Raw genomic sequence first — 14,732 nt, 5'->3', positions numbered from 1 at the left:
TTGCTAACACTGAAATGTAATAGTTTAAATAGGTGCAAGAGAATCTCTGGGGTGAAGGTGACCCATACAGTTCACTCCTGGTCCAAGGATGATGGAGTCTGAGTGTTAACTCTGAAACCTAGTGATGTTTAGACCTCACAGCAGCCTTCCAGTATCTGAAGGAGGCCTACAAGGATTTTGGAGAGGTACTCTTCATCAGAGACTGTAGTGATAGAACAGGGGGTGATGGGTTTAAACTTAAACAGAAGAAGTTTAGGTTAGACATAAGGAAGAAGTTCTTCCCTGTGAGGGTGGTGGAACACTGGCACAGGTTGCCCAAAGAAGTGTAAATGCTCCATCCCTGGCAGTGTTCAAGGCCCGGTTGGACAGAGCCTTGGACGACATGGTCTAGGGTGAGGCATCCCTGCCCATGGCAGGGAGTTGGAACTAGATAATATTAAGGTCCTTTCCAACCCAAACCAGTCTGTGATTCTATGATTCTATGTTTTAAATCAGTAAGACAGAACGTCCAGGCTGAAGGGGACATTCTTAGATGGTCAGTGCAGCTCCTTCCCTGTCTAAGTGTGGGGAAAGCTGTGAAAGAGTGTGGCCAGGTTTGCTGGTGGCAACACTGACACATGTGCGTGCAGGAAATGTGGGGATGGAACAGACAGAGGCTCAGAGCACTGGCAGGGTGCAGGCAGAGGAACTGCTGCCACTACCAGCAGCTGAACGTGTTCAGGAACCATGAGCTGGACCTTAGTGATGTTTGGAATGCCCAGCTGCAAATGGGTCACCCCTGTTCTGGGAAGGACGACTGAGGTTTGGCTGGAGCCTGGTTCCAGGTGAGGGTTTCAGGAGCACACACCAGTGTGAAGCATCTGGCTCCATCTTTTGGGTTTCAGTCTCAAACACTGCTCTGATGGCCCTGGTTTTAACCCGAGTGGCATAAGACGCTCCTGTGAATGCTGCTCTTTCTCTGGCCTCCTTCTGGGGAAGCCTCCAGCTCTTCTGAACCAGAATGGAAAGGGTGTTGCAGTCCCATTTTGGCATACAGACAAGGCTTTTCCTGCCTGGTCTGAGGAGTGTGCCCATGCCTGTGCCTCTCCTGCACGGACAGGGACCACAGGGATGTTTGACTTGGGTGGGAACCTGTTGAGAATGATCCTGATTCGGGGTTGTGGGATATTTTATTGCTACGTGCCCATCCTAACAGATGCTCTTGCTTATCCCACTGTCTCACACTTCTCTCCTCTGATTAACCATCCTTTCCCCTTTCCGAATGACAACATGCAGCAGCACATTCTGCAGAGAAAGACAACCCAGGGCTCTTGCTGCCCGTGTCATGCCCTGCACCTCTGCCTGCGATGCATTCCTGTGTGCTGGGGGCAGGCCCCATCTCTGTTTTCCTCTTCCTCCATCCATCAGACAGTTCACTTCTGATAGTGCTTTCCTTGGCCCATGTGGCGCAGGGGAGGTGACAGTGGCCATGGTCACGTCTCTGCTCCAGAAGGACTTGAAGGGGGTTGTTGGCAGAGCAGCAAGAGTGAAGGAGGTCCAATGCCTGGATTTATCACCTTGCAGGAAAAATAACCAGAGCTTGTCTGGCACCATCTGTGAGCAGGCTCATCGCTGCTGGGCACAGGAGGAGGTACCTGCTCCTCTTCCCTCCACTCTGGTGCTGCTCCTGCAGCTCTTGTGACTCTCCTTCCCTCCATCTCACAGGGATATTGGTGGTGACAACTTCTCTAAAGCATTTAGAAATACATGAAGGGAGACATTATGATGTAAAGGTAACTAGCTCGTTAAGCAGGCTTCCCTGATGCTGCTGGGGAATGCACTGCTATGGCTCTCACATTGCCTCCATCATCCTGCTGGTGAAGTCCATGGGCTCACATCCAGGTTCCTGCAGTCCTGTCTGGCTCTGCTGAGACCCTGGCCATGATAGCAGCGAGGCCGAAGGCTGCTTCTTCTTGGAAAAGCACCCCAGGGACTCCATGAGGGACAGCAAGCTCATCCTGTGACTCCAGGACTGCTGCATGCTTAGTGCCCACATGGTCCTGCACAGCGAGGCCCCGAGGAACCCTGCTGCTCCCTGAGGAGGGAGGCTGGGATGAGGGTGCTGGTCAGGGAGCAGATGCCCCCCTGAGGAAAGCCAGCATGCCCTGGGACATGTCCTTGGCTCACATCAGTATTTGAACAGTGTCATCTCTTAGCTGAAAAACACCTTACTGCAAAAGAGAAGCTGGAAGTGCTAATTGAGACACCATGTAGAAAGCATTGATGTAGGATTGCAACAAAAGAGGAAGGACAACTACTAGTTTGCTGTGCATAAAAGCTAATTTAAATTGTAGCTGGCTTTTGCTGAAAGAATTTAATTTCATTTAATTACCAATAACAAAGAAATCCTGGTTCTTATTTCACCCTGTGTTCAACTGTCTGGAAAAGCCTCCTTTCTCCACTGGATAAAGTTCTGTGCTTCCATCCTGACATTGTGGCTAGTAACTTCAGGATTATCCACCCTTCAGACCATTTGTTGTTCAGCCTGGAGAAGAGAAGGCTCCTTAAGGGGAGACCTTAGAGCAGGTCCCAGTGCCTGAAGGGGCTACAAGAAAGCTGGAGAGGGGCTTTGGACAAGGGCCTGTAGAGACAGGCCAAGGGGGAATGGCTTTAACCTGCCAGAGGGGAGATTGAGATGAGCTCTTAGGCAGAAGCTCTTCCCTGTGAGGGTGCTGAGGCGCTGGCACAGGGTGCCCAGAGAAGCTGTGGCTGCCCCATCCCTGGCAGTGTTCAAGGCCAAGTTGGACACAGGGGCTTGGAGCAACCTGCTCTAGTGGAAGGTGTCCCTGCCTGTGGCAGGGGGTTGGAACTGAATGAGCTTTAAGGTCCCTTCCAATCCAAATCAGTCTGGGATTCTGGGATTCTACAGTTCTATATTATTTAGTATGCAGCAGCTATTGCATATGGGCTCAGCTGTGGGATACCTTCATTCTGGAATTCCTTGCCTGTTTGTGGTCTGGCCAAATCCAATTGCAAAAGCTGCCCCTAGCATCCTCCATGAATGTGCCTAGGGGGTGGCACAAGACTGCCAAGCCCAGCGTGTCCCCGCTGGAGCAGGAGCAGCTCAGCCCTTAGCCAAGGGGTCGTGTTGAGCAGTGAGTGTTTGCCAGCTGGCTCCTTGCAGGCTTGCTCTCCTCGTGCTTTGCCACTTCTAGAGGCAGCCAAGGTCCCCCCCGGTCCAGCTTTTAGCACCAGCACAAAGCATGAGACGGTCCCTGCTAGGGGAGGTTCCTGTGAAACACAAAAAGGCAGATTTGAGTTGCAGGCTGGAGAGCTGCACCAGCTCGTGGCTGGGCTGGACGCTGGACCTGAGGCACAAAATGCATCTGTGCCATTGCCAGCAGACACCCGCCCCCACTGCTGTCCCCTGCATCAAAAGGGGCTGCCCAGGCAGGAGGCCTGAGGGTGCACGGGGGGCTCTCTGTGCCAGCCCCATCACAGGGGACCCCAGGGAGCTACACAGCAGCACACTGATGCTCTCCTTCCCTTTCACTCTCGCAGAACAAAGTCAATTTTGTAGATGACAGTTTCCACCCTGGGCCTAAGTCCGTGGGATTCCCAGAAGGCGACAGCGTGCAGCAGAGGGTGAAACAGTGGCTGCGACCCCACGAAATCAACTGTAGCATCTTCAAGGACCGGTCGGTGAAGTGGTCGGTGTTTCGGACACCCAGGCCCTCAGATATCCTGCAGGGACTGCTGGGAAACTGCTGGTAAGGGCGAGTGAGCCGGGCTGACACTTTCCTGCCCCTTTGTCCTTTCCACCCTCCTTCATCCAGCTCCAGATCAGACCCCTCAGCCCTACTCAAACCCATTTATGCCCCGGGGCATGTTCCCATCCTCTGCCTCACCCCTTACCATGCTGCCTGCTTGGCTGGGCAGCTGCCTGCTGCCTGCCCATGCCACGTCACGTCCCCCTGGCAGGTTCCTGAGTGCCCTGGCCGTGCTGGCCGAGCGGCCCGAGCTGGTGGAGCGGGTGATGATCACCAGGACGCTGTGTCCCGAGGGTGCCTACCAAGTGCGGCTCTGCAAGGACGGCACGTGGACCACGGTGCTGGTGGATGACATGCTGCCCTGCGATGAGTGTGGGTTCCTCCTCTTCTCACAGGTCAGCGGCCGTGAGGGGTAAAGGAGTGATGGGATGGGGTGGGAACTGCCCCACAGGGATGGGGGAGGCTCATCCCCAGTTCTCCCAGGAGAGGCAGTGGTAAGAGGGACTGCTGTGAGGCACCTACTCTCGTGCTGCGTGTTGTGTTTGCAGCTCAGGACCCTGCTTTTTGCTGTGCCCTCAAGACAAATGAACTCTTTGAGGCCATAATATAAAGCCATTTAGGCCTCTTTGGCATTTTCCAGGCTGTGATGGAGAAGTTTCATTTGCAGTTGCCTTTCCCTCACTCCTCCCTGCACTTCGCTAGCACGAGAAGCCACCTTTGTTCTTCACAGCAAAAGGAAACTCTTTTAACCTGAGTATTTTGTACAGTGGGGGGCTGAGGGAAAGCTGTTGCTTTCCTCCGCGGGGAGGTCTGGCAGCCTGGCTTTGCCAGGGAGGGACCGTGGAGAGGGAGGGACAACAAATCAGCCTGTTTCAAGCCAGTGCCCAGTTGCTCTGAGCACACTCAGGTGGCATCTGCTGGGATGAACGGAGCTCCCGCAGCCACTTCAGGCCATGAGTGCTGTCGTGTCCTTCCCGCCTGCCAGGCCCAGCGGCGCTTGCTGGGATCACGTCCATGAAGGAGACTGAGAACGTCTTTATTGAAACTCAGGCGGCAAAACCTGACAAAGAAAACAAAGTGCCACTGTCAGGAGGAGCCACGGACCCACGACTGATGGGTTGGACTTTTTGTTCTGCAAATCCCAGTCCTGTTTTAAAATACACACAGCCCCACACCACGTGTACATGTCAGGACGTGACTCTGGCTGGGGAAATGGGGCCTGAAGGTAAGGCCAAGGGGGAATGGCTTTAACCTGCCAGAGGGGAGACTGAGATGAGCTCTTAGGCAGAAGCTCTTCCCTGTGAGGGTGCTGAGGCGCTGGCACAGGGTGCCCAGAGAAGCTGTGGCTGCCCCATCCCTGGCAGTGTTCAAGGCCAGGTTGGACACAGGGGCTTGGAGCAACCTGCTCTAGTGGAAGGTGTCCCTGCCCATGGCTGGGGGTTGGAACTGGATGAGCCTTAAGGTCCCTTCCAGCCCAGACCGTTCTATATGATTCTAGGATTTGGAGAACCTTAATGTTGATACAGCTTCAGTGTGCTTGGTAGCCTGTGCCCTCTGCAGGGTGGAGGTGGCCCAGTGCTGGGGCAACTGCTGATTGTCCCAGGGCTGTGTCGGAGCTCACAGGCCTCATGGGGCAGCAGCAGCCCCAGCACAGTTGGCTCCAGAGCCCTCCTTGCCCATGGCTCTGGGCGGGGACATAGAGCTGTCCAAGCTGCCTGGCCACATTCCCAGCAGTGTGGAGGATCTTCCCCTGGGACACAGGGGCACTGAGTGGGGCAAAACTGCTGGAAGCTAGTCCTGTTAAAGAGAAAACTTTAGAGAGGGGAAGAAAGAGGGGTCAGTGTCTACATTTTGCCTCTCAGTACACAGAGGATCCAGATGCATTTCTTTATTTTCAGCATAAGATTTACCTGTCTCTTTATTTTCTTTTTTAGTTTCCATCCGTCTTTCCTTTGTTACAAGTTTCAAGTCTGCTATTATTATTATTATTGTTATTATTGATGGAAGGTTTCTCATGAGCTGGCCTTGCCTTACATGTGTTTCCAGGGGCATCTGAATGGTGGCAAGATTTTTCCACCGAGTGTTTAGCTGTGGGAGCTAAGAAAGCAAAACCAGAGAGTTTTAAAAACAAAGGAAAATCGGGTTCTTTCCCAAGCTCCCCGGCTGTGGCTCAGGCAGAAAAACCAACATGGATTTTGTTGAGTAAGGGACTCAAAACCCAGTGAAAAGCACTTGTAAGCTTTCTTTATCCATAGGAAAGAAATCTTCAGGGCCCTCCTTTTCTCTCCCAGCTCTCGGCTGCCACCTGGGCACACAGTCACACTGCATCAGGGCTTTACCCCCCAAGCACTGGCTAAAAACCTGATTTTCTGGGGTTGTAGGGGCTGGTAAATGTCTCCTTGCCTTCTGCCCTCATGCACCTTCCCCTTGACATCCTCACTGCATGCAGGGTTGGAGCTGAGGTGTCTTAGCATGCTGGGGATGAGAGGTGAAGCACAGCTGGAGGCTGCACCCTGCAGTGACTTGGACATGGTGGTGATGGCTGCACCCCGAGCCTGTGGCCGATGGAGGCTTTGCAAACCTCTGGGTGCATTAATGCAGTGTCTCCATTTCTTCTCTAATCTATAATCAGCCTAGAGATGCCTAGAGCAATAGCCTGGCACCAGAACAACGTGTCTCCAGGGGGAGCTTTCTCCCCTGGAAAACTTGCATCTTGCCACAACATCTTGCCACTGTCCCTGTGCTGGAGAGGCCTTTGCCTGTCTGCCTGGGAGATCTTGGAGCTTGTCCTTGAAACAGTGTCACTGTTCCATGGGTGAAATCTAACCGGTCCCACCTCCGTGTGTGCTCTAGGCAGCCTCCTCCACCAAAGGTGTGTTGGTTTTGGTTTGCAGCAGTGTGTGAGTGAAAGGCAGCTGTTACAGATGTGCTCGATAGCCTCTTCCATTATGCTCCATCCCTGGCAGTGTTCAAGGCCAGGTTGGACGGGGCTTGGACGACATGGTCTGGTGTGAGGCGTCCCTGCCTGTGGCATGGGGGTTGGAACTGGATGATCTTAAGGTCCTTTCCAACCCAAACCAGTCTGTGATTCTATGATTATTAAACCCTTTTCAATCCAGGTTGAAGCAGAAGGAAGGGACAGTTAGCTTGTAATGTTGGGCACCCGCCCTGCCAGCCTGACTGCCCAGACACCTAAGGGTGCAGCTCTGTCTGACAGACATTCACTCCAGGATGTTTTCCTAAGGGGAATTAAACTGTGCAAACAAAACACTGAGCAGGTAGAGAATGGGTTCTTCCTCATGCAACCAAGCTCCTGGTGTCTGGTCTTGCTGCTCCTGCCTCTCCATCTCCACCAGATGGGTGGGTGTGAGCGGCTTCGCTTTGTCTGCATGTGCGGCTTTTGCTTTCCCATCCCTTGCCTTTGGCAGCTTGTGACGTGTTTCTCCCTCTTTCCACAGGCCCAGAGGAAGCAGTTGTGGGTCGCCCTCATTGAGAAGGCGCTGGCCAAGCTCCATGGTTCGTACTTTGCCCTCCAGGCAGGGCGTGCTATTGAAGGCCTGGCTACACTAACGGGTGCGCCCTGCGAGAGCCTGATGCTGCAGGTCAGCTCCACTAACCCTCGCGAGGAGCCCATTGACACTGACCTCATCTGGGCCAAAATGCTGAGTTCTAAGGAGGCTGGGTAAGACAAGGCAGGAGGGTGCTGTGGCAGGAGCAGGGACACTTGGAGAGGGGGGAAGGGGGGACCACTCTTGGAGAGGCTCAGAGGAGAGGGGCTGATGGAGTCTACCACCTCATCTGGAGCACTGGTGGAGCTCCCCCTTTAAATTCGTCAGAAATTCTTTCTCCTTTGTTTCATTTTCAAATGAAATGAAAATGCTGGTGAAGTTCCTGTGCGCATTTACTGCTGTCTTGCAGGAGTTGTGAAGTGGCCGGCATCCAGCCCGCTTGCTTTGCTTTCAGTGGTGTTTGTATTGTTAAGTGCTTGGCCTCACACATGTCTCCCACCCATACACATTGCACCTTTGCTGGCCATACCTGGGCATGACTCTAGGCAGTCTGTAGGAGACAAAGCAAAAGCAAAAGTAAAAATATATACAAAAAAGATGTGGACAGGTAGAGAGGATCCAGAGGGGGGCCACAAGGACTGGGAAGCATGTGAGGAAAGGCTGAGAGAGCTGAGACTGTTCAGCACTGAGAAGAGAAGGCCCAGGGGAGACCTTATCACCATGTTCCAGCATTTAAAGGGTGGCTACAAAGAAAACAGAGATTCCCTTTTTACAAGGAGTCACATGAAAAGAGGAGGGGTGATGGGCACAAGTTACTCCTGGAGAGGTGCCAGCTGGACACAAGAGGCAAATTTTTCCCAATGATAACAACCAGTCACTGGAATAATCTCCCCAGGGAAGTGGTGACTCCCCAACACTGGACACCCTTAAGATCTGACTGGACAGGGTGCTGGCACATCCACTCTGGGTCATGCTTTGCCTGGAAAGGTTGGGCCAGATGATCCTTGAGATCCCTTCCAACCTCATGTGCTATGATTCAAACACTTCATTGCTCTGGCAGGAGGAGCGGGAGGGCCGTCGGGTTAGCTGAAGGCACATGGGAGGCTGATAGGTCCCAGCATGTAGTGTCCCCCCAAGCCTGGCTGGTGTAGATCTCCCACCCCAAATAACCTGTCCTCACCCCCACAGGGGCCAGCAGCCTGCAAAGGGGAGGCAGATGCACCACTTGCCTTTCTGTGTGGCTGAGGAGGTTTAGTGTTGTTGCAGAGAGGGAATATCCAGGAAGCTCCTGTGGGGAGCCTGTCCCATGTCTTGAGCAGTAGGGATGAGCTTCCCCCCATACCAGGCCTGGCAGGACACTGAAGGTTTTGCTGTTCCCTTGTGCAGGTTCCTCATGGGCGCGTCCTGCGGAGGAGGCAACATGAAGGTGGATGATGTGGCCTACGAGAGTATGGGTCTCCGTCCACGACATGCGTACTCCATCCTGGATGTGCGGGATGTCCAGGGCTTCAGGTGAGCTCGGGGTGGAGGCTGGTGTGGTCCAGCAGACATTCCTGCCACAGCCTGAGCAGAAACCCTGGGGATGGATAATTGAGTGCAGGTGGACAAGACCTCGGGGGCTCTTCAGTGTCCCATCCTCATGGCCAGCAAAGGCTGTTTCTCCGTCCCAGGGTGTCATGTAAGTGCTGTTGTCATATAAGCTGCCCTGCTGGGCACTGCCTCCACATCCAGGGCTGCTCTGCCCCAGCACACCCTATGATGCAGAATGGTTCACCGGGTCTCACAAGACGCAGAAGATTGAGCTGAGCTCTTGCATGAGGTAGTCAGGGCACCATTCTCATCTTTGGATGGTGGAGGATAGAAATGGGTGCTGCCTCCCAACAGCCTGGGTGCTCTGTGAAGCCCCATTTCCAGCCACATCACACTCATCAGCCTCTCCCCTGCAGTGCCTGGCTGGAGGCCCCTTGGTCAGGGAAGGGCAGAGGGAGCTGCAGCAGGTCCAGAGCTGCTGGTCAAGAGCATCTCCAGCCACAGTGGGGGTGGAAAATTAGGTCTAGGATGCTGTGAGGGCTTTGAAAGGCAGGGGTAGAAGTGGCATCATGCCCTCTGCAGGAGGCTGGCTGGATCTACAGATCTGGGAGAGCATCTCAGAGGTGATCTTCCTTGTGCTCGCCTTCCTTCTGGGCCTCTGACACTATTTCCCTTTTCCCCTAGGTTACTGCGGCTCCGAAACCCCTGGGGCCGCTTCTCCTGGAACGGGAGCTGGTCCGATGAGTGGCCACACTGGCCAACTCCACTGCGGCATGACCTGATGCCCCACGGCAGCAGTGAAGGTGTCTTCTGGATGGAGTACAGCGACTTCATCAAGTACGGTAGCACCCAGGAGGCTACTGGGGTGGGCATCCAGGCAGGGGACAGAAAACAGGACATGGGGGTCAAGGTGGGGTGGGCAGGACCAAGGGTTGCCAGGGGCTGCATGAGGACAGAGCAGTGTCCCCACAAAGCACCCTGTCAGGGCTAAGCCTAGCTTCCCCACAGGTATTTTGACTCAGTGGATATCTGCAAGCTCCATTCGGACTGGCACGAGGTGCGTGTGCAGGGCATGTTCCCCAACAAGGCCAGCGGGCCGGTGACGGTGACATCGCTGACGGTGTTGGAGCGTGCTGCCCTGGAGTTCGCCCTCTTCCAGGAGGGCAGCAGGTGAGCTGGACCTGAGAGAAAGCCCAAACACATCACCCTCTCATCCCAGGCCATCCTGCAGGGTCACAGAGCTCAGGGGCGAGTCCCCATTTCTCCAGTTCTTGAGATCTGCTTTTTGTTGTAGCCAAAACCCAAGCCCTGAACATGTGCTTGTTTCTGAGGCTGGAACTTGTGGCAGCAGGAGGACTGGATGAGAGAGTTTGGATATTCAGCCTGGGGAAAAGAAGGCTCCAAGGAGACCTTAGAGCAGCTTCTAGTGCCTAAAGGGGCTACAAGAAAGCTGGAGAGGGGCTTTGGACAAGGGCCTGTAAGGACAGTACAAGGGAGAATAGCTTTAACCTGCCAGAGGGGAGACTGAGATGAGCTCTTAGGCAGAAGTTCTTCCCTGTGAGGGTGCTGAGGCGCTGGCACAGGGTGCCCAGAGAAGCTGTGGCTGCCCCATCCCTGGCAGTGTTCAAGGCCAAGTTGGACACAGGGGCTTGGAGCAACCTGCTCTAGTGGAAGGTGTCCCTGCCCGTGGCAGGGGGTTGGAACTGGATGAGCTTTAAGGTCCCTTCCACCCCAGCCCAGACTGGGATCCTATGGTAACCCTTCCTCTGGATCTGCCATCCTGCCCATGCCCTCCCCATGCTCCGCAGGCTGGCACTGGGGTGACATGTGACCCTTCTCCCCTCCCGGCACAGGCGGTCGGATGCAGTGGACAGCCACTTGCTGGACCTGTGCATCATGGTCTTCCGGGCCACCTTCACCAGCGGGAACAAGCTGAGTCTGGGCCGGCTGATGGCTCACAGCAAACGGGCCGTCAAGAAGTTCGTCAACTGCGATGTCATGCTGGAGCCGGGCGAGTATGCCGTGGTGTGCTGTGCCTTCAACCACTGGAACATTGCCCTGGCAGGGCCCAACGCTGCCCAGGGTGAGGGGCTCCCGACACAGCCATGCTCCTTTGCGGTGGGCAGCAGTGGCAAAGCCCTTGACCTTCACCACAGGGACCTTGATGCGAGTGGAGGTTGCTTCCAAATGCAGCAACCCTACTCCTGGGGGTTGTGGGCTTGGAGACAGTGCCACTGATCCCTCCTTCCTCCATGTGTCTCTGCAGCATCCAGTCCCACCAGCAGCCGACCAGCCACTGATTATTCCAGCTATATCCTGGCTATCTACAGCTCCCGGCTGGTGATGGTGGAGCAGGTGGAGGCACAGCCCACCACGTTGGCAGATGCCATCATCCTGCTGACTGAGAACAAGGGCGAGCGCCATGAGGTGGGTGCAGAAGGCACAGGGCAGGGGCTGCCTGTGGCTGCGGTGGGGTCGGGATGGTGCTGCCAGTGGGAGCCTGGACCCTGCCTCTGCTGTGTCCGCAGTCTGGCAGGGGTCAGGCAGGGTTGTGCCAGCCCTGGCTGCCATCTCGTCCCCTTCAACCCCATGGTTACCCACCCCCTTTGCTGCTTGGTGTACCCCAGCAGGTGGAGGTGGAAGATGCTAGGCCAGGGGCTGAGACTGGAGCAGGGGTGCCTGTAGGCCTCCCAGCCCTAACCCTGCTCTTTGCCCCAGGGCCGCGAGGGGATGACCTGCTACTACTTGACGCACGGCTGGGCAGGGCTCATCGTGGTGGTGGAGAACCGGCACCCCAAGTCCTACCTGCACGTCCAGTGCGACTGCACCGACAGCTTCAACGTCGTCTCCACACGCGGGAGCCTCAAAACACAGGACAGCGTCCCCCCCCTGCACAGGTCTGGGGTAGGCAGAGGTGGCGAGGGCAGGCAGGAGGCTTGGAGCCAGGCAGGGCCTGGGGCTGGCAGGGAGGTGCAGGCAGAGGGTGGGCACTGGGGTGACATCACGTCATCTGAGCCCCTCACTGCGAGAGAGACATTGAGGTGCTGGAGCAGGTCCAGAGAAGGGCAATGAGCTGGTGAAGGGCGTGGATCACAATTGTGATGAGGAACGGCTGAGGGAACTGGGGAGGTTTAGTCTGGAGAAGAGAAGGCTCAGGGGGACCTTATCGCTCTCTACAACTACCTGAAGGGAGGATGGAGCCAGGAGGTAGGGTCAGTCACTTCTCGCAGGTAACAAGTGATAGGATGAGAGATGGCCCCAAGTTGCACCAGGGGAGGTTTAGACTGGATATTAGGAACAATCCCTTCCCCAGAGGGTGGTCAGGCATTGGAACAGGCTGCCCAGGGCAGTGGTGGGGTCACCATCCCTGGAAGTGTTCCCAGACCGTGTAGACGAGGCCCTCAGTGACACAGTTTAGTGGTGGCCTTGGCAGTGCTGAGGAATGGTTGGACTTGATGAGCTTAAAGGTCTTTTCCAACCTGGTTGAGTCTATGGTTCTATCGCCAGGGCAGAGGCAGCTGCCTGGCCCTGAGCCCGCCGCTCTCTTTGCAGGCAAGTGTTGGTGATTCTCTCTCAGCTGGAGGGTAACGCCGGCTTCTCCATCACCCACCGCCTGGCACACCGCAAAGCCACCCAGGCCTTCCTCAATGACTGGATGTTGACGAAGGGCACCCACAACCCGCTGCTCACGCCCGAGGTCGCAGGGCTCCACGGCCCACGGCCCCTATGACGAAGCACCTCCCACTCCCTGCTCCGCTTCCCCCTTCTCTGCACTGAGCCTCTGGCCTGGGGTCACCCTTGAGCTGTCAGTGCTGTGGGGCAGAGCCGGAGCATCAACACACAGCACTTGGTGAGCTCTCAGGGCCAGGACCAGCTCTGCCCACTGCTCCCTTGGCCCTGATGCCTCCAGACCCTCGTGCACTGGATGAAGAGTGAGAGGCTGTGGGCACGGGGCCATCTCAGGATCCCTCCTGCCCCAAACCTGCTCTGGGGCCGGTGCCCTCAGCCTGCAGCGGGGTCTGCGGGAGAGGGGGGGGCTGGAGGTTGCTGTCAAGGCCCTTCCCAGGCACCACGCTCAGGACTCTGCCCCCTCCCGCGGTGCCAGGGCCCTGGCACTGCAAAAATAAGAATATACCTCTGATGTCTGTCCATCTGTGTGACCCTCCATCTGTCCCCAGGCCCTTCCCACTGTCTTGTTCCCCCCCATTGTCTGCTGCCAGGATCAACGTGGCACCAAGGTACCATAGCAGGGGGTGCCGGGGTCACCATGGTGCCGCTCATGGTTGGACCCCCCCATCCACTTCGTGTGTCCCGGGTGCTGGGGCTGGGGAGGAGAAGATGCTGGGTTGTTTGAGAAAGCTGCTGCAGGGGGTTTTCCCCACCCCTCGGGGTGACCTCGGCGACCACTGCTTGGGGTGGGCAGCGAGGCCATGGGGTGATGCTTGGCAGTGCAGTGGCAGCAGGGACCCCGCTCACCTTGTCACACAGTGTCACTATGCAAAGGCGGCCATTGGGAGCAGTGCCTGGAGTGAAGCCATGGCCCTGAGTCGGGCTCAGCCCCCCCTGGGGCCTCCCCATGCCCTGCTGAGGGGTGATGGCTCCAGAACCGGTCTCTGGGGAGCAGCTCCCATGGCTTTACCATGTTGCTGTGTCCTGGGGGGTGTGATTTTAGCAGGAGGGAAAGCAGAGCACCCCATCCTTAGACAGCAAGCCCTGTGGGCAGCAGTGAGCACAAGGCAAAGGCTTGCAGGAGCTGTGGGGTGCTGCTAGCTCTCCCCCCTGTTCAGGGCATGGTGGCTCTCTGGCTTGACACGAGGGGGTGGGGGGGTGTGTGTGTGTGTGTGGGTGTGTGTGTGTTTTGGGGCTCCCCTGGTGCTCCCCTTCCTTCCCAAGCCGTGTGAATGTGCAGTTCGGCATGGGGCGGGTGATGCTGGGCACTGGAATGGTGCTGGGGGGCTGCCTGCACCCCAACGCCTGCGCGGGCAGGGATGGATGGTGGCTTGTGGCTTTGCCCAGCGTGTCCCTGTGTCCCCGGGCGGGGGGGACGGTGGCTGCGCTGTCACTGTCCCTGCCCACAGCCACTGAGCCAAGCTCTGCCTGTATCTTCATTCTGTTTTCTCCCTTCCCCGCTCTTTCCTCTTTTGATTTGTCCTTCACTTTTTTGCCCTCTTTCTTTCCGTCTCTCTGAGCTGTGAATATTTTTAACCCTGTAAATACTGCCCAGCTCTTCAGAATCATAGGATATTTTATCAGCTGTAAATCAAACCAGTAATCCCTGTACGATACGAATTATCCATGGGTGGTTTTCAAACTCAGGTTCTGACGGACCAAATAAAGTTTTGTTTTGTACTGAAGCTGCTGGTTTTGCTGTGTTCGGCTGTGGGAGGGATGCAGGGATGAGGGGGATGGAGAAATTTTGGGTCCTAGTAGAGTCTTGAAGCCGTTTCATAATAGTGATGGGTGTCCATCGGTGTCTGTCTGTCTTTAGAGCTGAGCCCTAAAGAAAGGGTGAAGTTGAGTTGTAGGTGTCTTTAGGGGCATTTCGGGGCGTGGAGGGCGGAAAGCGGAACAGAGAAGCTAAATCCAGGCATTCCCAGGGTCGAGCAGGGCTGCGGCTCTGCCGGGAGAGGGCACCCGCTGCCTGTCTCTGCCTTCCGTGCCCGGGCAGGGCTCCTCCTGCCTCAGTTTCTCCATCAACACCAGGATGGGCGAGGGGTGTGATGGTGCCACGGCTATGCCCGGTGCATCTCCGACACCGTGGCCAGGCTGGGGATGGATGGCTTTTGAGACTCATAGAATCCCAGACTGGTTTGGATTGGAAGGGACCTTAAAGCTCATCTGCTTCCAAACCCCTGCCACAAGCAGGGACACCTTCCACTAGAGCGGGTTGCTCCAAGCCCCTATGTCCAACCTGGCCTTGAACACTGCCAGGGATGGGGCAGCC

At 56.0% G+C, this 14,732-nt stretch overlaps 1 protein-coding gene across 3 annotated transcripts in view; it reads left to right on the top strand.

Moving 5' to 3' along the window:
• The window catches only part of CAPN15 (calpain 15), a 62,005-nt gene extending 47,863 nt beyond the window's left edge, over positions 1 to 14,142 (top strand). For all 3 annotated transcript variants that reach the window (XM_030482695.1, XM_030482693.1, XM_030482694.1), the window contains 10 exons: positions 3,541 to 3,749; positions 3,961 to 4,144; positions 7,208 to 7,431; positions 8,645 to 8,770; positions 9,473 to 9,625; positions 9,797 to 9,958; positions 10,642 to 10,871; positions 11,055 to 11,215; positions 11,507 to 11,685; positions 12,341 to 14,142. In XM_030482695.1, coding sequence (XP_030338555.1) covers positions 3,541 to 3,749; positions 3,961 to 4,144; positions 7,208 to 7,431; positions 8,645 to 8,770; positions 9,473 to 9,625; positions 9,797 to 9,958; positions 10,642 to 10,871; positions 11,055 to 11,215; positions 11,507 to 11,685; positions 12,341 to 12,518 — 1,806 coding nt within the window. In that variant the 3' untranslated portion in view covers positions 12,519 to 14,142. The remainder of the gene's footprint in view (positions 1 to 3,540; positions 3,750 to 3,960; positions 4,145 to 7,207; positions 7,432 to 8,644; positions 8,771 to 9,472; positions 9,626 to 9,796; positions 9,959 to 10,641; positions 10,872 to 11,054; positions 11,216 to 11,506; positions 11,686 to 12,340) is intronic.
• The last annotated feature ends 590 nt before the right edge of the window (positions 14,143 to 14,732 follow it).

Source organism: Strigops habroptila, chromosome 4 (assembly GCF_004027225.2).
Source record: "Strigops habroptila isolate Jane chromosome 4, bStrHab1.2.pri, whole genome shotgun sequence".
NCBI lineage: Eukaryota > Metazoa > Chordata > Aves > Psittaciformes > Psittacidae > Strigops > Strigops habroptila.
The sequence above is the reverse complement of the archived record's forward strand: the minus strand, read 5'-3'. Positions and strand labels throughout refer to the sequence as shown.